The following is a 24,125-nucleotide window of genomic DNA, read 5'->3' as shown; positions in this document are numbered from 1 at the left end:
TCTTTTAAGGTTCAGGTATACTTAAGATTCTGGGTCTCTTTAAAGGTTCAGTTTCTGTTAAAAAAAAACCAATCATGGTTCTTTAAAGGTTTTAGGGTTTCCTACAAGATTCGGGCTCTTCTTAAAAGGCTCTGGACCTTCTAAAAAAGTTCAGGGTACAAGACTCAGGGACTGCTACAAGGTTTTTCATTTGCTAAAAGACTGAGGGTATGCAAAGAGATTCAGCTTCCTTTAAAAGACCCAGGGTCTGCTAAAAGATTTAGGATCTGCCAAAAGATTTAGGATCTGCCAAAAGGGTCAGGATCTGGTGAAAGGCTTAGTATTTGCTAAAAGTTTCAGAGTCTTTGCAGGTTCAGGGTTAACTAAAAGGATCAGGGTATCCCAAGGTTTAGGGTCTGTAAAGGTTCAATGTAAAAAAAAAAGGTTCAGGGTCAACTCAAAGGTTCAGGGTCAACTCAAAGGTTCAGGGTTTTCTAAGGCTCACGGTCAACAAAAAGTTCAGGGTCGATAAAGGTTCAGGTCTAACACAAAGTTTCAGGGTTCACCAAAAGGTTCAGGGTCTTTAAATGTTCAGGGTCAACAATTAGTGCAGAATCTTCAAAGGTTTAGGGTCTGCTAAAAGTTTCAGGATTTTCAAAAGGCTCAGGGTCTGCTAAAGTTTCTAGATTTTCAAAAGGCTCAGGGTCTGATGAAAGGCCTAGGGTTTGTTGACAGTTCAGAGTCAGCTGAAAGGCTCAGGGTCTGCTAAGGGTTCAGAGACTTTAAAGGTTCAGGGTCCACAAAAAGGTTCAGGGTCTCTAAAGGTTCAGGGTATTTAAAGGTTCAGGGTAAAAAAAGGGTTCAGGGTCAACTCAAAGGTTCATGGTCAACTCAAAGGTTTGTGGTCATTAAAGGTTCAGGATTAACTAAAAGGTTCAGGGTCAACTCAAAGGTTCGGGCTCTTTAAAGGTTTGGGGTCAACAATAAGTGCAGAATCCTTATAGGTTTAGGGCAAACTCAAGGTTTGTGGCCTCTTAAGGTTAAGGGTTTGCCAAAAGTATCAGATTCTGCTAAAAGACTCAGTGTCAACTAAAAGGTTAATGGTCTTTAAAGGTTCAGGGTCAACTCAAAGTTTTGTGGTCAATAAAGGTTCAGGGTCAACTCAAAGTTTTGTGGTCATTAAAGGTTCAGGGTCAACTCAAAGGTCTGTGGCCTTTAAAGGTTTGGGGTCAAACTGGGTCTTTAAAGGTTCAGGGTAAACTCAAAGGTCTGTGGCCTTTAAGGGTTCGGGGTCCACTCTAAGGTTAATGGCATTTTCAGGTTCAGGGTCTGTTAAAAGGTTGAGGTTCTGCTTAAAGTACAAGGATTTGTCATATTCAGGGTCTTCCTGAGGGTTCAGGGTCGGTCAAGATGTTCAGGCTCTTACAAAAGTTCCAGGGTCTGCTTTGAGGTTCAGGGTCTTTTCAAAGGTTCAGGTTCAGCCTTAAGGTTCAGGAACTCCTAAAGGTTGAGGTAACTCTGAATGTTAGGTTACATCTTAAGGGTTAAGGTTCTATTTTAGGTTCAGGTCCATCTTAAATGTTTAGACTTTCTCAAAGGTTCAGGATCATTCAAAAGGTTCAGGGTCATTAAAGGTTTTGGTTCTTCTTGAAGATTCAGGTTCTCCTGGAGTGGATGTTTGTTTTTGAAGTGGCGTCTGTCGTTCAGTGGGTAGAGTGGGTTGTCTATCAATCTAAAGGTTTGCAGCTCAATCCCAGCTCCTGCAGTCACATGCTGAAGTCTCCTTGAGCAAGACCCTAAACCCCAAACTGCTCCCTCTGTAGTTCAGCGGTGTGTGAATGTGTGTGAATGAGATTAACACTGATAGTCCCTTACTATAGCAGCCTCTACCATCAGAGAGTGGATGTGGTGTGAATGGGTGAATGTGATGTGAATGGGTGAATGTGGGAATGTGGTGTGAATGGGTGAATGTGGTGTGAATGGGTGAATGTGATGTGAACGGGTGAATGTGGTGTGAATGGGTGAATGTGGTGTGAATGGGTGAATGTGGTGTGAATGGGTGAATGTGATGTGAACGGGTGAATGTGGGTTAATGGGTAAATGTGATGTGAATTGGTGAATGTTTTGTGAATGGGTGAAAGTGGTGTGAATTGGTGAATGTGGTGAGAATGTGTTGTGAAGCGGTGAATGTGGTGTAAATTAGTGAAAGTGGTGTGAATTGGTGAATGTGGTGAGAATGTGTTGTGAAGGGGTGAATGTGGTGTAAATTAGTGAATATAATGTGAATGAGTGAATGTGTTGTGAATGTGTTGTAAATGGGTGAATGTGGTGAGAATGTGTTGTGAAGCGGTGAATGTGTTGTGAATGTATTGTGAATGGGTGAATGTGGTGTGAAAAGGTTAATGTGATGTGAATTGGTGAATGTGTTGTGAATGGGTGAATGTGGTGTGAATGGTTGAATGTGGTGAGAATGTGTTGTGAAGGGGTGAATGGGGTGTAAATTAGTGAAAGTGGTGTGAATTGGTGAATGTGTTGTGAATGTGTTGTAAATGGGTGAATGTGGTGTGAATATGATGTGAATGAGTGAATGTGATGTGAATGGGTTAATGTGATGTGAATTGGTGAATGTGTTGTGAATGGGTGAATGTGGTGTAAATTAGTGAATATGATGTGAATGAGTGAATGTGTTGTGAATGTGTTGTAAATGGGTGAATGTGGTGAGAATGTGTTGTGAAGCGGTGAATGTGTTGTGAATGTATTGTGAATGGGTGAATGTGGTGTGAATGTGGTGTGAATGGGTGAATATGATGTGAAAAGGTTAATGTGATGTGAATTGGTGAATGTGTTGTGAATGGGTGAATGTGGTGTGAATGGTTGAATGTGGTGAGAATGTGTTGTGAAGGGGTGAATGTGGTGTAAATTAGTGAAAGTGGTGTGAATTGGTGAATGTGTTGTGAATGTGTTGTAAATGGGTGAATGTGGTGTGAATATGATGTGAATGAGTGAATGTGTTGTGAATGTATTGTGAATGGGTGAATGTGGTGTGAATGTGGTGTGAATGGGTGAATGTGATGTGAATGGGTTAATGTGATGTGAATTGGTGAATGTGTTGTGAATGGGTGAATGTGGTGTGAATGGTTGAATGTGGTGAGAATGTGTTGTGAATGGGTGAATGTGGTTTAAATTAGTGAATATAATGTGAATGAGTGAATGTGTTGTGAATGTATTGTGAATGGGTGAATGTGGTGTGAATGTGGTGTGAATGGGTGAACGTGATGTGAATGGGTTAATGTGATGTGAATTGGTGAATGTGTTGTGAATGGGTGAATGTGGTGTGAATGGTTGAATGTGGTGAGAATGTGTTGTGAATGGGTGAATGTGGTTTAAATGAGTGAATATGATGTGAATGAGTGAATGTGTTGTGAATGTATTGTGAATGGGTGAATTTGGTGAGAGTGTGTTGTGAATGGGTGAATGTGGTGTAAATGAGTGAATATGATGTGAATTGTTGAATGTGTTGTGGATGGGTGAATGTGTTGTGAATGGGTGAATATGATGAATTAAAGTGCTTTGAGTGCTCAAAGAGAAAAGAGGTTTAGAAGTCCATTTAACATTTCTCAATGAAAATACAGACTGGAGCATTTTCATTCTCTGAACTCTTAACAAAAGTTCTTCCTTTATTTTGTGTTTATATGAGCTGATGTGTCTGAATTACTAGGAACTTAAACTTTACACCATATGACAAACCGTTCCGCTTCCATTGACCCACCTAACTCCTGGGACTGAACCCGTCCCGTGTTTTTAATCTCTCTCCCCGGGCCTCAAACCTCTCGTGTTAGACATGCTGACAACAGATATTTATTGACATGCTCATTGTTCTTGAAGTTGTATTTGGTGCTTCTACCTTCTTCTTGCGGCTCTGGGGGTGTTGCTGTCCATCCTGGGTTTTTCCCAGCAGGTCAGGGAAGGCCAGCGGTTTGAGGGAGCGGGAGCGGGGGGCTCGGGGATACCTGAACGGGTCTGTGTCCCTCGAGTCCCGCCCACTTTTAACCGAGCAGAGCGAACGAGAGCGCATGCGGCCTGTCGAGTGGATGCTGTTAACGCCAATCATGGTGGAGAGTTCAGAGTTCAGAGGATGACAGGGTTTTTTACAAGAACTTCAGGGTTCAGGAGGTAAGAGGAGAAGTCCAGGTCCAGCTGAACTTCAGAGTTCAGGAGGTAAAAGGTCCAGGTCCAGCTGAACTTCAGGGTTCAGTAGGTAAGAGGTCCAGGTCCAGCTGAACTTCAGGGTTCAGTAGGTAAGAGGTCCAGGTCCAGCTGAACTTCAGGGTTCAGTAGGTAAGAGGTCCAGGTCCAGCTGAACTTCAGGGTTCAGTAGGTAAGAGGTCCAGGTCCAGCTGAACTTCAGGGTTCAGTAGGTAAGAGGTCAAGGTCCAGAGGGGTTTTTAACGAGCCAGAGAGGACGGCCTTGGACAAAGTCTGAAATTCTCACAAGTTTCCTTCGAGGGAAAACTGTAAATAAAAAACCCTTCACATTTCACTTTCAGGAGAGATTAGGAGCTCCAGATCTTTAAAGCACAGCTCTGATGGTCAGCAGGTGTTTCTCAGACCTTCAGGTACCCCCAAAGTCCAATTAGGCCAGATTATATCAGTTTCACTCCAAACAGGTGTGAGTCCCCTCTGAACACACTAGACCAGCTTAGAAGGAGGAGGTGTGTGTGTATGTGTGTGTCTGTGTGTGTGTGTGTGTGTGTGTGTGTGTGTGTGTGTGTGTGTGTGTGTGTGTGTGTGTGTGTGTGTGTGTCTGAAATAGAAAGTGAAGTGACAGCTGGTTCTGGATGGATTGTCCTCACTGGATCTCCGCCTGCTGCATTATGGATCGGACTTTATTCATTATGCATAAAAACAGATTTTCTTTGAGCGCAGTCCTCAGGCAGGCCCAGAGCCCCCCGCCCCCCCTGCCAACTCACTCACTCACTCACTCACTCACTCACTCACTCACTCACTCACTCACTCACTCACTCACTCACTCACTCACTCACTCACTCACTCACTCACTCACTCACTCACTCACTCACTCACTCTAAATGACTAACATTAAAGTTTTAATTTTGGTTTCAAAGTGGAGCCGGCTGTCCCTTCCTGTTAGCATGTGACTAAAAACATGCACTGTAAACTGTGTGTGTGTGTGTGTATGTTTGTGTGTGTGTGTGTGTGTGTGTGTGTGTGTGATTGTGTGTGTGCCTGCGTGTGTGTGTGTGTGTGTTCAATCCCTCCACAGTATCAGAGCTGTGAGCGTTGATTCACAGACTCCTGCAGAAATTCAAAGAAACAATCAAAAATTCCAAACCACAGATCTGATCTCCTCCTGCTTCCCAAAATGCTGGAGTGTGTTCAGAGCTGTTGAATGCAGCCTGCGAAGGAGGAAGAGGAAGAAGAGGGGGAGGAGGAGGGGGAGATGGTGGAGGAGAATCCCTGGACTGCGAATAAAGCTGAGTGACGGAGGAGGTGCATCACCAGCAACCAGCAGCTCCACCTCACATCCAAAACATTTGCCAAAAAAAGAGAGAAAACACGGAGGATGGGTGAGCAAGCACACCCACACATGCAGACAGAGAGAAAGAGAGAGAGAGAGAGAGAGAGAGAGAGAGAGAGAGAGAGAAACCCAAAACTGACGTCAGCTTCCTCCTCAGACACCACAGCCAGCCTTGACTGAAGATGGAGAAATGATGGAGTGATGGAGGGATGCAGAGAACCAGAGGGGATGGAGGTGGGGAACAGAGGGGGATGAAGGCTGATATGATTGAATGAGAGAGAAAGAGAGAGAGAGAGACAGAGAGAGTGTTCCTCCTGTTGCACTGTGATAAAAAAGAGAAAAAAAGAGAGAATCCCTCCGTCCTCCTCAGATGTTGGTCCCTTCGTCCTAACTTCTCTCTGAATCTCCTTCTTTTCTGTCTCCCCCTCTGCTTGTTGTGGTCTTCGTCCTGCAGGAGATTCCTTATGTCAGATGAGCTCACTGGTCCTCTTCTTCTTCTTCTTCTTCTTTTTCTTCTTCTTTTTCTTCTCCTCTTCTCGGCTCAGAGTCTGAACTGTTGAGGAGTGTTGCTCACTCGCCCTCCCTTCTTGCTCTCCTGTCTCTCTCTTTTTTCCCTCGCTCTCTTAATGCGCATTTTCTCCTGCAGCAGCAGCCAATGAGAGCGCAGGGACAGGAGCAAAAGCCCGCCCCCTGTTCTGCTTGGAGCTGTCAATCATAAAGGCCTCACAGAGCTGAATATAAATGCAGCTGAGAGACGAAGAGCGATGACTGAAAATGTTCAAAACAGCACACTGACTCTATGAAGGGGCCTCCCAGCGTGTGAAGACTCATAAAGAAAAATGGAGTTACAGTCATGGAAGGTTTGAGTAATTCTGTTTATTTTATATATATATATTTATATATATATAAAGACCTCTATGTAGAAAGACAAAGAGGAGAGAAATAAAACACACCCATGATGTCCACTCAATTTACACAGGTTTAAACACACACACCCACCCACCCACACACACCCACACACACACACACACACATACACACACATACACACACACACACACACACACACACACACACATACACACACACACACCCTCACACACACACATACACACAGCTGAAGATCAGATTGAATTTATGTCACATTAAGAATAATATTTATACTCAGCTGACAGATTTATGACGGTCCTAAAATAGTCTCCTCTAACTCTTTGTTACTCTGAGGAACATTATTCTGTTTAACCTCCTGAACTGTTTTTCTAACGCAGTCTCTCACAGAGTGATCAACCTCTTCCCATCCACATACAGTCATAAAAATGAAGGCTCAGACTTCAACAGGGGAGCTGAACAGAAACATGTTTCAAACTTACAGTGTCCAGTTTTCTGTCTACTCGCTCTTATTGAGAGAAATAAACACGTGAACGTGGTCAGGAGTCAGCTAGGAGCTCAACCGGGTCATAATTGATAAAGCTCATAGTTGGAGCTGGATCAGACTTGGACCAGCTCTTATTTATGCTGCTATAGGGTTAAACTGCCAGGGAACTGGCGCACTGACACACTGGGATCCTGTCTCATCCCCCTTCCCCCCAACCCCCTCATCACTTACTTTAACTCTCCCTGTCCCATTAAAGTTACTAACCATAGACCTTTCTGGAGTCCCTGAGCTCCCTTGTCTCGTAGGTTCCTCTGAGCTGCCGTAGATGTCCTCCTGCTGTGGACGTTCCAGACTCCAGCTGATACGGACGTGCTGGACTCCAGCGGCAACAGCTTCTACAACTCGTCTCATCACTATCAGCGCTCCCTCTCTCTCTTATTCTCCTCTATCCCTCTTTCAAGACCCAACTCGGTCGAGGCAGATGTCTGTCTAACTTGAGTCTGGTCCTGCTCGACCAGACCAGTAGAGGTCAGTAAAACAAAGAGGAATGCCATTCATCACAGATGACACCATAGAAGCAGACGGACAGGCAGGTATCATTATGAGCAACACAACAGTTAGCCTGTTAGCATGAAGAGACTCAGCTGGCTCTGAGAGGAGATAAGCGCGAGTAGCAAAGACGTTTCAACACGGCTATAAAATCCTTTTGAACTCAAAAAGCCGTGGCAGAGATCGGACGGTGTTTTGATTTAAACAGCGACCCTGTTAACTGGAGACTCTCAGACGGATGCATCCCTCATAATCGTCTTTAGACCATCATTAAATATCTGATGAGGATATTTAGAAATCTTAATAAAAACGAAACTAGTTTGCATTCCCAGGAACTCCCTCTGTGTTTCAACAGCTGTGTAAACTCCACAAACACTGACACGTTCAGCTGAAGGTCTCCAGTTTACAGGGTCACTTTTAAAACTGTAACACCGGGAGAGACGCATTCACGGTGGGCTGAGAGAAGACTACTGTTACAAGCTGCTAAATCAAGAGAATCACAGCTTCTTCTTTTGAAAAGTACACACACATACAAAAAAGATAGAACAAATAAAAACTAATGAAAGAAAGAGAAATCAAGAGAATCACAGATGTGTGTGATGTTACTGTGGACGGAGGGAGGAATAAAAACACTGCAGTTAATCTACCAATCAGACACGTTCAGCATTGAAGGCCCCGCCCCCCGAAAATCTCGGGACCTTTGAAAAGTACTACCCCCACACGTAGTTCAGGGGTAAAGTTCCTAGTTCAGGGATAAAGTTCCTAGTTTAGGGGTAAAGTTCCTAGTTCTGGGGTAAAGTTCCTAGTTCCAGGGTAAAGTTCCTAGTTCTGGGGTAAAGTTCCTAGTTTAGGGGTAAAGCTCCTAGTTCTGGGGTAAAGTTCCTAGTTCCGGGGTAAAGTTCCTGCGGTCGAAACACGCCTTAAGAGGCTTGTAAAGAAGGTATATCTTCACATGAATAGATTTTGAATCTGTAGTCTATCAAACACTGATAGTAAACTCACTGTGTGCTGTGTCAGACGTGTGCTGTTAATCTGAGACTGGATGAATCTGTTTATTGAGAGTTTTGTAATGTGGTCTGCTTGTGTTTATAAAAGATAACTTCATACACTGTAATTAGACTTCAGTTTCTCCAGGTCAGATAAAGTGTTACTTTTTAAGATATCACAGGTTACATCTAAATAAATAAAGAATTGTTGGAGTTGAGTCAAAATTTGTCTCAAAAACAGTTTTAGAACAAATACTGAAACAATTGGAGGTTGACGCGTCGTATTAATCCTGCACACATCACCAACAGGATTAAAAATATAAATGTGACTGATAGGTAAACGTTGATGTTTACTCTGACTAACATACCTTTTTAATTAATTATGGTATGAGATTACTTTAAGTGCAGAAAACAGATACCACATTTTCAGCTGACTAAAGGCCATTGCACATAATGATATCAGTGATTAAAAAACCCTACCAAGAATCTGTTCACTTTTTACATGACATCATGCTCTGTTTCTTTGGGTTCCTGTTACATCATTTAATGTAAAACCTGATGGAACGTGAGACTGCAAGTCATGAGTGACAGGTGATGTTGTGATGTAATCTGGCTGGACACGCCTAAAGGAAACGTATTGTGACTCTACTGGTTTTAACGTATTCTGACGTCACATAAGTAACGCCCCCATCACTCACTTTCTCCCTGTCCCATAAAAGTTACTAACCATAGACCTTTCTGGAGTCCATGAGCTCCCTTGTTATTATCAATCAATCAATCAATCAATCAATCAATCAATCAATCAATCAATCAATCAATCAATCAGTTAATCAGTCAGTCAGTCAATCAATCTTTATTTGTATAGCGCCAAATCACAACAAACGTTATCTCAAGACTCTTTTACAAACAGAGCAGGTCTAGACCACTCTATGTCAAATTATGAACAGAGACCAACACCAAGACAGGATAAGACTCAGTCTGACCCCGAAATTCTATTCTAGATTTTATGGGGAGCCAGTCAGGGTCTGGGATGCAGACACCCTCTCTACTTTTAAGAGTAGGCTTCAAACTTTCCTTTTTGTTAAGCTCATAGTTAGAGCTGGATCAGGCTTGGACCAGCTCTTAGTTATGCTGCTATAGGCTTAGACTGCCGGGGGAACTGGCACACTGACACACTGGGATCCTATCTCACCCCCTTCCCCCCAACCCCCTCATCACTTACTTTATCTCTGCCTGTCCCATTAAAGTTACTAACCATAGACCTTTCTGGAGTCCCTGAGCTCCCTTGTCTTGTAGGTTCCTCTGGATCTCTGCTGCTGTGGACGTGCCAGACTCCAGCTGCTACAACTACTACTATATGTCTCACCACTATCATCTCTCTCTCTCTTCATCTCCCTCTATCCCTCTCTCCAACACGGTCTCAGCAGATGTGTGTCTAACATGAGTCTGGTCCTGCTGGAGGTTTCTGCCTGTTAAGGAAGTTTGTCCTTGCCACTGTAACTTGCTAAATGCTGCAAAGTGCTCTGCTCATGGTGGATTAAGATGAGACTGAGTCCTGTCTGGAAGATGGGACTGGATCTTATCCTGTCTTGATGTTGGGTCTTTGTTAGTAATAGGATAGATAGATAGATAGATAGATAGATAGATAGATAGATAGATAGATAGATAGATAGATAGATAGATAGATAGATAGATAGATAGATAGATAGATAGATAGATAGATAGATAGATAGATAGATAGATAGATAGATAGATAGATTGATAGATTGATAGATTGATAGATTGATAGATTGATTGATTGATTGATTGTTATTGGTACATTGAGCCCACAGAGCGTGAGCACAGCATTGATCATCATTACAGTCTGGGGGGGGGAGGAGGATTCTGTTGCTCGTACTGAGTTTATAGATCACAGTAAGTCTGCATGATCTACAACAGCAAACCATCAGAGAGAAGACTGATCCTCTTTAGCAACTGACAACACAGATGGCAAGCGAAGTCCAGTGAAGTGATTTACTGTGAACAGAGGGGTCGATGTGGATCTACCATCAACATTGGATTTGTCATTTCTTCCTCCTGACTGTTTGATCCACCCAGTGACGTCTGATGTTTCAGTGTTTCCACTCAGAAGTAAACACACACACGGAGGATAATTCATGCTTCCAATACATTACAGTCACTGTGTCTCCTCCTTTGCTGCCCACACACTCACTGCTCCAGCATCAAATCAGAGAGAGGCTGAAGGGAAGGCACACACACACACAATCACATACACACACTAACATAGAGCTATGATGATGATGATGATGATGATGATAATGGAGGTGAAGAGGTGACACAGATTCATGGAGATCGCTCAGAGGCTGAGATTGAAAAACTGAGATGGAAACAAAAGAGTGGGAGAAAGAGAGACTGACACACACACACACACACATACAAAATAACACACACTAGTCGAATTAATTATTAAATATTAATATTATTTATTGTTAAATAAATGTGTCTGCTCTTCTTTTCCCGCTCAGATAAACACAAGCCAAGGATCCCAGAGAGAGAGAGCTTGATACGTGTGTGTGTGTGTGTGTGTGTGTGTGTGTGTGTGTGTGTGTGTGTGTGTGTGTGTGTGTGTGTGTGTGTGTGTGTGTGTGAGTCTTACCTTCAGCAGGTCTTTGGGGAAGTCTTTTCCATCATTGAGACCCTCCAGGTTGGCGATGAATTGACTGCAGGACATTCTCTTCCCAACATTCTACATAAACACACACACACATACACACATACACAGTCACACACACACACACACACACACACACACACACACACACACACACACACACACACACACACACACACAGATTTGTATTGAATGTTTTGATAAAATTGGGGGAGGATGATGTTGTGACTGTAGTTCCTTGGACCCCTGTAAGCCTACGTTTCTCATGATGCCCCTGGGTGCAGTGTGTCCGTGTCACTGACTCAGACTGTCACCTGTTAGTGTGTGGTGGACTGTGAATACAGCTCCTAACGCTGCAGCTGTGAGGCTGACCAAGTCCAGGATTAGGACCAGGACTTGCGGCTCCCTCTTTGATGTTTGTGATTTTTGAAGAATGTGTTGCTCTTATTGTGTATTTACTGTCGCTGTGGTCGCACGCTACGCTGGTGTTCATCCCCTCATTTAAAATGTGCTTTAGTAATGATTTCACTTTCATGACATGCTGTCTGAGAGTTCACACACTCTCTCTCACACAGAGGAAGTGTGCAGAGGACAGCTTGTTGCCATGGTTGATTAGAGTGTGGTGACTTTAGTGACAGAGCCATATTCACACTGACATGTTCTTCACATCATTCACCAGCTGATCCATGAGTCTGGATGTAAACACTTCATGGTCCCCATGAACCACAGCCCCAAGACAAGAGTACAGATAGAGAAACACTGAAACTCATCCAGTGGTGAGCAGGGCATAAAAACATGCCACACTCAGCAACACCAACACCAACACCAACAAACAAACAAACAAACAAACAAACAAACAAACAAACAAACAAACAAACAAACAAACAAACAAACAAACAAACAAACAAACAAACAAACAAACAAACAAACAAACAAACAAACAGAAGCTTCCAACAGGGAAACTGTCTGTGAAAAATGACCCTCAATTATGAAGCAGCACATTCACTGACATATTTAGAGGGAGCTCCCTCTATATGGAAGGACTGAACAGCACTGACAGCCTGGTAAAGACCTGAGAGTGATCTGCTCCTGCAGGGCGGGGACAGAGCCCTGTGTCTGTATCACAGAGCTCCGTGTCTGTATCACAGAGCCCTGTGTCTGTATCACAGAGCTCCGTGTCTGTATCACGGAGCTCCGTGTCTGTATCACAGAGCCCTGTGTCTGTATCACAGAGCCCGGTGTCTGTATCACAGAGCCCTATGTCTGTATCACAGAGCCCTGTGTCTGTACGGCAGAGCCCTATGTCTGTATCACAGAGCCCTGTGTCTGTACGGCAGAGCCCTGTGTCTGTATCATAGAGCCCTGTGTCTGTACCACAGATCCCTGTGTCTGTATCACAGAGCCCTGTGTCTGTACGGCAGAGCCCTGTGTCTGTACGGCAGGGCCCTGTGTCTGTATCACAGAGCCCTGTGTCTTTACCACAGAGCCCTGTGTCTGTACGGCAGAGCCCTGTGTCTGTATCACAGAGCCCTCTGTCTGTACGGCAGAGCCCTGTGTCTGTATCACAGAGCCCTGTGTCTGTATCACAGAGCCCTGTGTCTGTTCAGCAGAGCCCTGTGTCTGTATCACAGAGCCCTGTGTCTGTATCGCAGAGCCCTGTGTCTGTATCACAGGGCCCTGTGTCTGTACCACAGAGCCCTGTGTCTGTACGGCAGAGCCCTGTGTCTGTATCACAGAGCCCTGTGTCTGTACGGAAGAGCCCTGTGTCTGTATCACAGAGCCCTGTGTCTGTATCACAGAGCCCTGTGTCTGTACGGCAGAGCCCTGTGTCTGTATCACAGAGCCCTGTGTCTGTACCACAGAGCCCTGTGTCTGTATCACAGAGCCCTGTGTCTGTAGGGCAGAGCCTTGTGTCTGTACGGCAGAGCCCTCTGTCTGTACGGCAGAGCCCTGTGTCTGAATCACTGAGCCCTGTGTCTTTACGGCAGAGCCCTGTGTCTGTATCATAGAGCCCTGTGTCTGTATCATAGAGCCCTGTGTCTGTATCACAGAGCCCTGTGTCTGTACGGCAGAGCCCTGTGTCTGTACGGCAGAGCCCTGTGTCTGTACGGCAGAGCCCTGTGTCTGTATCACAGAGCCCTGTGTCTGTACAACAGAGCCCTGTGTCTGTACGGAAGAGCCCTGTGTCTGTATCACAGAGCCCTGTGTCTGTATCACAGAGCCCTGTGTCTGTACGGCAGAGCCCTGTGTCTGTATCACAGAGCCCTGTGTCTGTACCACAGAGCCCTGTGTCTGTATCACAGAGCCCTGTGTCTGTAGGGCAGAGCCTTGTGTCTGTACGGCAGAGCCCTCTGTCTGTACGGCAGAGCCCTGTGTCTGTATCACAGAGCCCTGTGTCTTTACGGCAGAGCCCTGTGTCTGTATCATAGAGCCCTGTGTCTGTATCATAGAGCCCTGTGTCTGTACCACAGAGCCCTGTGTCTGTACGGCAGAGCCCTGTGTCTGTACGGCAGAGCCCTGTGTCTGTATCACAGAGCCCTGTGTCTGTACAACAGAGCCCTGTGTCTGTACGGAAGAGCCCTGTGTCTGTATCACAGAGCCCTGTGTCTGTACCACAGAGCCCTGTGTCTGTATCACAGAGCCCTGTGTCTGTACGGCAGAGCCTTGTGTCTGTACGGCAGAGCCCTCTGTCTGTACGGCAGAGCCCTCTGTCTGTACGGCAGAGCCCTGTGTCTGTATCACAGAGCCCTGTGTCTTTACGGCAGAGCCCTGTGTCTGTACGGCAGAGCCCCGTGTCTGTACCACAGAGCCCCGTGTCTGTACAACTGATCAATAACAACAATAAACTCTTTTATAATCATCTGATCAACAAACAACAAATTGTATTGACTTACGTTTCCATGGAGATCAGTGTTCAGCAGCATGACAGCACACGTCAGAGTGTGGACACTGTCTGTGAGATACACAAGAGAAAGACAGACAGGTAAGAGACAGACAGGTCAAAAAAAGACAAAAAGTCAAACAAACAGGTAAATAGACAGGATAACAGACAGGTGTACAGACAGGTAAACAGACAAGTGTACAAACAGGTGTACAGACAGGTAAACAGACAAGTGTACAAACAGGTGTACAGACAGGTAAACAGACAAGTGTACAAACAGGTGTACAAACAAGTGTACAAACAGGTTTTCATACAGGTGTACAAACAGGTGTACAGACAGGTGTACGGACAGGTGTACAAACAGGTGTACAGACAGGTGTACGGACAGGTGTAAAGAAAGGTAAACAGACAGGTAAACAGACAAGTGTACAAACAGGTGTACAGACAGGTAAACAGACAGGTAAACAGACAGGTGTACAAACAGGTGTAAAGACAGGTAAACAGACAGGTGTACAAACAGGTGTAAAGACAGGTAAACAGACAGGTGTACAAACAGGTGTACAAACAGGTAAACAGACAGGTAATCAGACAGGTTTACAAACAGGTGTACAGACAGGTAAACAGAAAGGTGTACAAACAGGTAAACAGACAGGTGTACAGACATGTGTACAGACAGTTAAACAGACAGGTGTACAGACAGGTAAACAGACAGGTGTACAGACAGGTAAAAAGAAAGGTGTACAAACAGGTAAACAGACAGGTGTACAGACATGTGTACAGACAGTTAAACAGACAGGTGTACAGACAGGTAAACAGACAGGTAAACAGACAGGTGTACAAACAGGTTTACAAACAGGTGTAGAAAGGTAAACAGACAGGTGTACAGACATGTTAACAGACAGGTAAACAGAGAGGTGTACAAATAGGTGTACAGACATGTAAACAGACAGGTAATCAGACAGGTGTACAAACATGTGTACAGACATGTAAACAGACAGGTAAACAGACAGGTAATCAGACAGGTGTACAAACAGGTGTATAGACAGGTAAACAGACAGGTGTACAAACAGGTAAACAGACAGGTGTACAGACATGTATACAGACAGTTAAACAGACAGGTGTACAAACAGGTGTACACACAGGTAAACAGACAGGTAAACAGACAGGTGTACAAACAGGTGTAAAGACAGGTAAATAGACAGGTAAACAGACAGGTGTACAAACAGGTGTACAGACAGACAAACAGACAGGTAAACAGACAGGTGTACAAACAGGTGTACAAACAGGTGTACAGACAGGTGAACAGACAGGTGTACAGACAGGTAAACAGACAGGTAAACAGACAGGTAAACAGACAGGTGTAGAAACAGGTGTAGAAAGGTAAACAGACAGGTAAACAGACAGGTGTACAGACATGTGTACAGAGAGACAAATAGACAGGTGTACAAACAGGTAAACAGACAGGTGTACAGACATGTGTACAGACAGTTAAACAGACAGGTGTACAAACAGGCGTACAAACAGGTGTACAAACAGGTGTACAAACAGGTGTACAGACAGGCAAACAGACAGGTAAACAGACAGGTGTACAAACAGGTGTAGAAAGGTAAACAGACAGGTGTACAGACATGTAAACAGACATGTAAATAGACAGGTAAACAGACAGGTGTACAAACAGGTGTACAGACAGGTAAACAGACAGGTAATCAGACAGGTGTACAAACAGGTGTATAGACAGGTAAACAGACAGGTGTACAAACAGGTAAACAGACAGGTGTGCAGACAGGTAAACAGACAGGTCAACAGACAGGTGTACAAACAGGTGTATAGACAGGTAAACAGACAGGTGTACAAACAGGTAAACAGACAGGTGTACAGACATGTGTACAGACAGTTAAACAGACAGGTGTACAAACAGGTGTACAAACAGGTGTACAGCCAGGTGAACAGTGAACAGACAGGTGTATAGACAGGTGTACAGACAGGTAAACAGACAGGTGTACAGACAGGTAAACAGACAGGTAAACAGACAGGTGTACAAACAGGTGTACAGACAGGTAAACAGACAGGTGTACAGACTGGTAAACAGACAGGTAAACAGACAGGTGTACAGACAGGTAAACAGACAGGTAAAGAAACAGGTGTACACACAGGTGTACAGTCAGGTAAACAGACAGGTAAACAGACAGGTGAACAGACAGGTAAACAGACAGGTGAACAGACAGGTGTACAGAGAGGTAAACAGACGGGTGTACAAGCAGGTGTACAGACAGGCATGCATAGAGTCGACAGAGAGGTAAACAGACAGGTAGACAAACAAGTGTACAGACAGGTGTACAGACAGGTGTACAGACAGGTGTACAGACAGGTGTACAGAGAGGTGAAAAGACAGGTAAACAAACAGGTGTACAGACAGGTGTACAGACAGGTGAACAGACAGGTGTACAGAGAGGTGTAAAAACAGGTGTACAGGTAGGTGTACAGAGAGGTGTACCGACAGGTTCACAGACAGGTGTACAGACAGGTGTACAGACAGGTAAACATACAGGTGTATATACAGGTGTACAAACAGGTCCACATATAGGTGTACAATGAGGTGAACAGACAGGTAAACAAACAGGTTTACAGACAGGTTTACAGACAGGTGTGCAGAGAGGTGTAAAAACTGGTGTACAGGTAGGTGTACAGAGAGGTGTACAGACAGGTGTACAGACAGGTGTACAGACAGGTAAACAAACAGGTTTACAGACAGGTGTACAGACAGGTGTACAATAAGGTGAACAGACAGGTAAACAAACAGGTTTACAGACAGGTGTACAGACAGGTGAACAGCTGGTAAACACACAGGTAAACACACAGGTAAACAGACAGGTAAACAGACAGGTGTACAGAGAGGTTTACAAACAGGTTAACAGACAGGTATACAGACAGGACATTCAAGGACTGTCGTAAATGGCAACACAGCCCTTTCATGGCATTTTTCTGAGTCAAGAGTATCAAAATATCTTCACAGTGGTCACATCAAGAATGTTTCCTTTTGACTTTTTAGCAGGGACAGGCTGAATTATTTAACTTAAGATATTACACAAGCAAAAGTGTTAAAGGAATGAAATGTTGACGATTTTAACACTTGGTACAACCCTGATACCGTTATCTGATCGACTACATGAATTATTTAAAGAGTGAAGATGTCTCGGCAAAAATCAAAGACTAAAATTTTTTGAGTTTCCGCTGACTAAAACTCTAAAGGGCTGAAACAACTAAAATGTGACTAAAACTAACAGGCATTTTCGTCTAAAGACTTAGACTAAGACTATATCTAGAATAGACGCCAAAATTAACAATGGTGTACAGACAAGTAAACAGACAGGTAAACAGACAGGTACCTTCAGTGGCCTCTGTCTCTGGGTTACACTCTCTGTATCTTCTGGAGAACTGAGCGAGGACTCTCTCTCTCTCCTGAGTCTCTCCCATGAGAGCGAACTTCATCAGAAACATCCTGAGAACACAAACACACCTGTTCATCACCTACAGGTCTGACACACACTCTAGAAGCTGAAGCTCATCGGTCTGATCTGGTTTTGACTTTGGAGCACTAATTGAAGTCCTGATGGTAAACTTAAAAGAGAACATTAAACCAGATTTAAAGATGTTCCTTACCCTGTTTGCATTTCCTGTTCATGTTTCTAAATATAAATAACAAACAGAACACAACTCACCGCAGCGCCTGATCGAGGGTCAGACCAGAGAGGTTAAAGTTACTGAGGTATTCCTCCGCCACCATCTGACTGAACTCATTACTGCAGACAGAGAGAGAGAGAGAGAGAGAGAGAGAGAGAGAGAGAGAGACAGACAGACAGACAGACAGACAGATTAGTGGTTAATGTCTGTCACTGGCAGTCAGCAGCAGGCGAGAAGAAGAAGAGAGGAAGAAAACAGCACAGAAACTAGTGAAAGGTGATGAAAGAAAGCTTAGTGAAATCTAAAGGCGTTTTTCAACCGGAGGAACTTTACCCCTGAACTATGTGCGTTTCGACCGGTGGACCCAGGGTCTAGAAAAGCCCCTGCTAGTGGGGTAGTACTTTTCAAATGTCCTGGGACTTTCGGGGGGCGGGGCCTGCAATGCTGAACGTGTCTGATTGGTAGATTAACCGCAGTTTTTATCTGTGATTCTCTTGATTTCTCTTTCTTTCATTAGTTTTTATTTGTTCTATCTTGTTTGTATGTGTGTGTACTTTTCAAAAGAAGAAGCTGTGATTCTCTTGATTTAGCAGCTTGTAACAGTAGTCTTCTCTCAGCCCACCATGAATGCGTCTCTCCCGGTGTTCGGGTTTTAAAAGTGACCCTGTAAACTGGAGACCTTCAGCTGAACGTGTCAGTGTTTGTGGAGTTTACACAGCTGTTGAAACACAGAGGGAGTTCCTGGGAATGCAAACTAGTTTAGTTTTTATTAAGATTTCAAAATATCCTCATCAGATATTTAATGATCGTCTAAAGACGTTTCTGAGGGATGCATCCGGCTGAGAGTCTCCAGTTAACAGGGTCGCTGTTTAAACTTTTTTTTTTCTCCATACGTCACTGGCCTGATTTGCATAATCTACCCGGGACTTCAGGCCGCGGTCGAAACGCAGACAACAATGGGGTCACAGGAAAACCTTTTAGTTCAGGGGAAAGTAGTTCTGGGGGCTAAAAGACCCCAGAACTCTTGGCCCAAATGCACCTTAACAAAGTGAAGAAAACAGACACGAAACAAAAACTAAGCACACACAGTTTGATCTGTGTGAGAGAGGGATCACAACAGAAGAGGAAGAGGAAGAGGAGCTTCTACAGGTGCTGCTGTCACGCTCTGCATCTATGAAGAATGACAATGAAACATCGCCTGACTTTACTATGAATGAAAACGTTCAGTTAACTGTCATTTATAACAGTAAAGCAGCATTATGTTTAGACTTAACACACACACACACACACACACACACACACACACACACACACACTGACTTCTTGCCCAGGTGTCGAGCCACATCAGACTTCCTAAAGCCGTCCAGGTTGTAGAGACGTTTGGCGAGACGTTTGGCGGCCTGCAGGTCAGGCTTTGTTCCGTTGGCCATCACGTCATCGCTGCCGCTAAGTGCCAGTCGCTCTGCGACGTCGGCCTGAGGGTACAGCAGCTCTGGAGGGCAGTTCACTGGACGCTCTCTGAAAACACACACACACACACGTATGAGAACATGATTTCAGGACTTCTACGGAGGAACAAAAGTATCAGGATTTCTGCTTCCTGTTTATTTGAGTCTTTGTTAAATTTGACCAAATCAGGAGGAATAATCTGCTGTTATACAAAAACATCTTGACTCTGTTTTACTAGAAACCGCTGCTGTTCTCACAGCTGATCAGTAAGACAAGGCTATGGTTCTGTTCTAGCCACGTAAGCCTCCAAGCTAACTGCAGAGCCATCAGCCGAGTCCTCTGCTGTCTGGACTTTGTCTGCGCTCAGCTGTCTGGACTTCTGTAGTCTTGATTTGAAGTTGCTGTGTAGAGATAGTTTCACAGCTGTGTTCCTGTTTGTACTCTCAGTCCCACCTCAGCTTAAACCAATGTTTTGCTCTGACACCTCGCTGATGATTAAACATCTGCAGGATGATGCACAGGTAGAGGTGAATATCTCTGCTTCACACTGAGGAGGGGCTTTGGCATGTTGTATGTAGTTTGGGACCCACGAGTTAGTTTTTATTAAAGTCACACACTTTCTGATACAGCGGGTGAACTCTTAGGATCTGTCCTGTTTAATGAAAGAGAAGAGGTAGAGTTATTCTCAACATTTAAAGAGGTAACTGAGCCATGTGGTTGGAAAATAAATCGCTTTATTATGAAGAGCAGATTTTTGAAATGTCTTAAAACCTGTTGGAGGTCTGAAGGTAACCCATTCTGTCCTGCTGTTGCTGCGTCAGACTCATAGCTTTTATTGTGAAAAACTATTCAGAGGGAACACATCCTATGTCTCTGTGAGTGAAACACAGAAAAGAGGAAACCTCACTGAACTCGACTTTGAGAGAGACCACACTGAGTGTGTGGGTGGAGCATTTCTGCACGACACAAACACATCGACACACAATGACATGGTGATGTCCACAGTATAAACCAGGCTTCATACTGATGTTAGCAGTCTGATGTTAGCAGTCTGATGTTAGCAGTCTGATGTTAGCACTCCGATGTTAGCACTCTGATGTTAGCACTCTGATGTTAGCATTCTGATGTAAATATACTGATGTCAACATTCATATGTTAGCATTCTGATGTCAGCATTCTGATGTTAGCATTCTGATGTCAGCATTCTGATGTCAGCATTCACATGTTAGCATTCTGATGTAAATATACTGATGTCAGCATTCACATGTTAGCATTCTGATGTTTGCATTCTGACATTAGTACTCTGATGTTAGCAATTTCAATGTTAGCATTGTCATGTCAGTAATCTTACTTTAGCATTCTCATTTTAGCATTAGCCCAAAGTAGAGCCTCAGAGAGCTGCTAGCATGGCCCCAGACACTGTGATGTATTCAAACTGACAGTATCATATCTTATCTTCATCTTGCTGTCTTTTTCTGTTCCTGAAACCTGCGATATGTTTAATATTTGAAGAAGGTCCATCTCAGATCTAACCCCATATTAAACACAGCTTCCCTGCTATGACATAATTTAGCTAAATAACACTCTTCATTGATGAAGTGCTCTATAAACAAATGCTGTGTGTCTCTCAGTCTACCTGCAGAGTTTCTGCTGAATGTAGCAGCATCTCCTCAGAAAGCAGTAGTTTCAGTGAGTCTGAATTCAGAGAACAAAGTGATAGTTTTGATTTACCCGTGTGGAGATGATGAATTTAGTTCGACCTCCATCTGACAATCTTAAGAACTCTCTGTACTCTTTAAACAGGCTTTCCAAAAATCACCAAGCATGACGATGAAACAAAGTCAGAATGTGAATGAGAGTCAGAAACAGAAGAGACCACAGCGAGCTCCACTTCTCTTTATGGAGTCATACTTCCCCACCATGAGCTCTGTGATCCAGGTAACCACACCTTTTAAAATACACACTCTATTCCAGAGTCTATTCCAGTTTGCTGCTGCAAACTATGATAGAAATAGATTTAGGATTTTTATTTATCATTTAACGTTTATAATTAACTGTAAAGACAACATATCAAAGTCCAAACTGACAAAATGTTGTTTTATAGAAATATCTGCTTGTTTAAGATTTGATGCAGCAACACGTTTCAAAGAGCTGGAACAGAGAAAACAAAAACAGACATGACTCTGTAGTGGAAGTCACTGTATTAAAAACAGACATGACTCTGTAGTGGAAGTCACTGTATTAAAAACAGACATGACTCTGTAGTGGAAGTCACTGCATTAAAAACAGACATGACTCTGTAGTGGAAGTCACTGTATTAAAAACAGACATGACTCTGTAGTGGAAGTCACTGTATTAAAAACAGACATGACTCTGTAGTGGAAGTCACTGTATTAAAAACAGACATGACTCTGTAGTGGAAGTCACTGCATTAAAAACAGACATGACTCTGTAGTGGAAGTCACTGCATTAAAAACAGACATGACTCTGTAGTGGAAGTCACTGCATTAAAAACAGACATGACTCTGTAGTGGAAGTCACTGTATTAAAAAAATTTCAGGTTCAAACTGAACCATGCAAAGAGGAAAACATATATAAACCTGATCCAGAACCACAGAGACTTCTCTGGACCTGAGCCTGTTTTAGATGGACTGAGGGGAAGTGGAAAACTGTCCTGTGGTCTGATGAAAATCTGACATTCTTTTTGGAAATCATGGACGCTGTGTCCTCCGTTCTAAAGAGGAGAGGGACCACCCGGCTTGTTATCAGCTCACAATTCAAAGCCAGCGTCCCTGATGGTATAGGGATCATAAGAGTCCATGGCATGGGTAGCATCCACATCTGTGAAGGCTCCATTAATGCTGAACAATATCTACAGGTTTAGGAGCAACATATGCTACCATCCAGACAATGACGTCTTCAGGAGGACCTTACATATTTCAGAAAGACGACACCAAACCACATTCTGCACGGATAACAACAGCATGGCTCTGTAGTAGAAGAGTCCAGGTGCTGAACTGGTCTGCCTGCAGTCCTGACTCATCCCCCATTGAAAACATTTGGAGCATCATGAAACTAAAAACACGACAGAGAAGACCCTGAACTGTTGAGTTCTGTGTAGTGAGTTGAAGGCTTGTGTCTGTGAGGCGTTCTTATTGGCTGACATTATAAGTAAAACACAGATCAGTTAAAAACTCTCACACTAATACTGATCCTGGTTCAAATGAGTGACGCTCAGTCAAACCCCAGAGAGACCTGGTCCGCTGTGTTCCTCTCCTGTGTGGCCTGTGTTTCCTCATGTGTGGAGAACAAAGTTACTGTGAGTCCGGATGTATCCTTCCTGCACTGACAGGAGCCGTTCATCCAGGACAGAAATAACTTCTTCAGCAGCCGCCCGGAGCTTCACTCAACACCACACACGGAAACTGGTGTTTTCTATTATTTTACCCAGCAGCCACCGGGGCCAGCTCGACGCCACTTCCACTAATTCAAGAAAACACAACAGAATGAGGGGTTTGTCTGTCGGAGCCTGTGGCTCCTTACACCAACAAGATGTTCCTCAACAACAGCTCTCTGTAAGAGACAGACCAACATTTGAAATACATGTTCCAGGCCTCCATCCCTCCATCATCCACCCTTAATCCATCACTCCATCTATCCATCATCCACCCTTCATTCATCACTCCATCTCTCCATCCTTACACCAAGAAAATGTTCCTCAACAAGAGCTCTCTGTAAGAGACAGACCAACATTTAAAATACAGGTTCCAGGCCTCCATCATCCACCCTTCATTCTCCTCTCCATCTCTCCATCTCTCCATCCCTTCATCATTCACCACTCCATCTCTCCTTCCCGCCATCATCCATAACTCCATCACTCCATCTCTCCATCATCCACCCATCATCCACCTCTCCATCGCTCAATCATCCACCAGTCCATCTCTCCATCCATCCATCACCCCATCTCTCCATCATCCACCCATCATCTAGCTCTCCATCCCTCCATTATCCACCACTCCATTTCTCCATCCCACCATCATCCATAACTCAATCACTCCATCTCTCCCTCATCCACCTCTCCATCCCTCCATTATCCATCACTCCATCTCTCCAACATCCACCCATCATCCACCTCTCCATCCCTCCATCACTCCATCAGTCCATCATCCACCCATCATCCACCTCTCAATCCCTCCATCATCCATCAATCCACCAATCAATCAATCAATCTTTATTTGTATAGCGCCAAATCAAAACAAACGTTATCTCAAGACTCTTTTACAAACAGAGCAGGTCTAGACCACTCTATGTCAAATTATGAACAGAGACCCAACTTCAAGACAGGATATGACCCAGTCTGACCCCACCTTAATCCATCATGAGCATTGCACCTTACAGTATTTAGCTAGTTACAGTGGAGAGGAAAAACTTCCTTTAACAGGCAGAAACCTCGAGCAGAACCAGACTCATGTTAGACAGCCAGCTGCCTCGACCCAGTTGGGTCTGGAAAGAGGGATAGAGGAGAATAAGAGAGAGAGATGATAGTGATGAGACAAGTAGTAGAAGCTGTTGCCGCTGGAGTCCAGCACGACCGTGTCTGCCTACGGCAGCTCGGTGGAACCTACGAGACAAGGGAGCTCAGGGACTCCAGAAAGGTCTATGGTTAGTAACTTTAATGGGACAGGCAGAGTTAAAGTAAGTGATGAGGGGGTTGGGGGGAAGGGGGTGAGCTAGGATCCCAGTGTGTCAGTGTGCCAGTTCCCCCGGCAGTCTAGGCCTATAGCAGCATAACAAAAGCTGGTCCAAGCCTGATCCAGCTCTAACTATAAGCTTTATCAAAAAGGAAAGTTTGAAGCCTACTCTTAAAAGTGTAGAGGGTTTCTGCCTCCCTGACCCTGACTGGTAGATGATTCCAAAGGAGAGGGGCCTGATAACTGAAGGTTCTACCTCCCATACTACTTTTAGAGATTTTAGGTACAACTAGCAAGCCTGCATGTTGGGAGTGTAGTGTTCTAGAG

The 24,125-nt window shown here is 44.2% G+C and overlaps 1 protein-coding gene across 2 annotated transcripts in view; it reads right to left on the bottom strand.

Moving 5' to 3' along the window:
- psda (pleckstrin and Sec7 domain containing a) overlaps window positions 1-24,125 on the bottom strand; it is a 59,193-nt gene that overhangs the window by 17,298 nt on the left and 17,770 nt on the right. For both annotated transcript variants that reach the window (XR_004630975.1, XM_034681566.1), the window contains exons 7-11: window positions 18,979-19,176; window positions 17,697-17,777; window positions 17,364-17,476; window positions 13,991-14,049; window positions 11,082-11,171 (exon numbers count right to left, since the gene is read on the bottom strand). Coding sequence is in view for 1 of the 2 variants with exons in the window: in XM_034681566.1 (XP_034537457.1) it covers window positions 11,082-11,171; window positions 13,991-14,049; window positions 17,364-17,476; window positions 17,697-17,777; window positions 18,979-19,176 (541 nt within the window). In the remaining variant the exon portion in view is untranslated. The remainder of the gene's footprint in view (window positions 1-11,081; window positions 11,172-13,990; window positions 14,050-17,363; window positions 17,477-17,696; window positions 17,778-18,978; window positions 19,177-24,125) is intronic.

The sequence above is a fragment of the Notolabrus celidotus genome, chromosome 4 (genome assembly GCF_009762535.1).
Source record: "Notolabrus celidotus isolate fNotCel1 chromosome 4, fNotCel1.pri, whole genome shotgun sequence".
Classification (NCBI taxonomy): Eukaryota; Metazoa; Chordata; class Actinopteri; order Labriformes; family Labridae; genus Notolabrus; species Notolabrus celidotus.
Note: the sequence above shows the minus strand (reverse complement) of the source record. Positions and strands in the feature narration are given on the sequence as shown.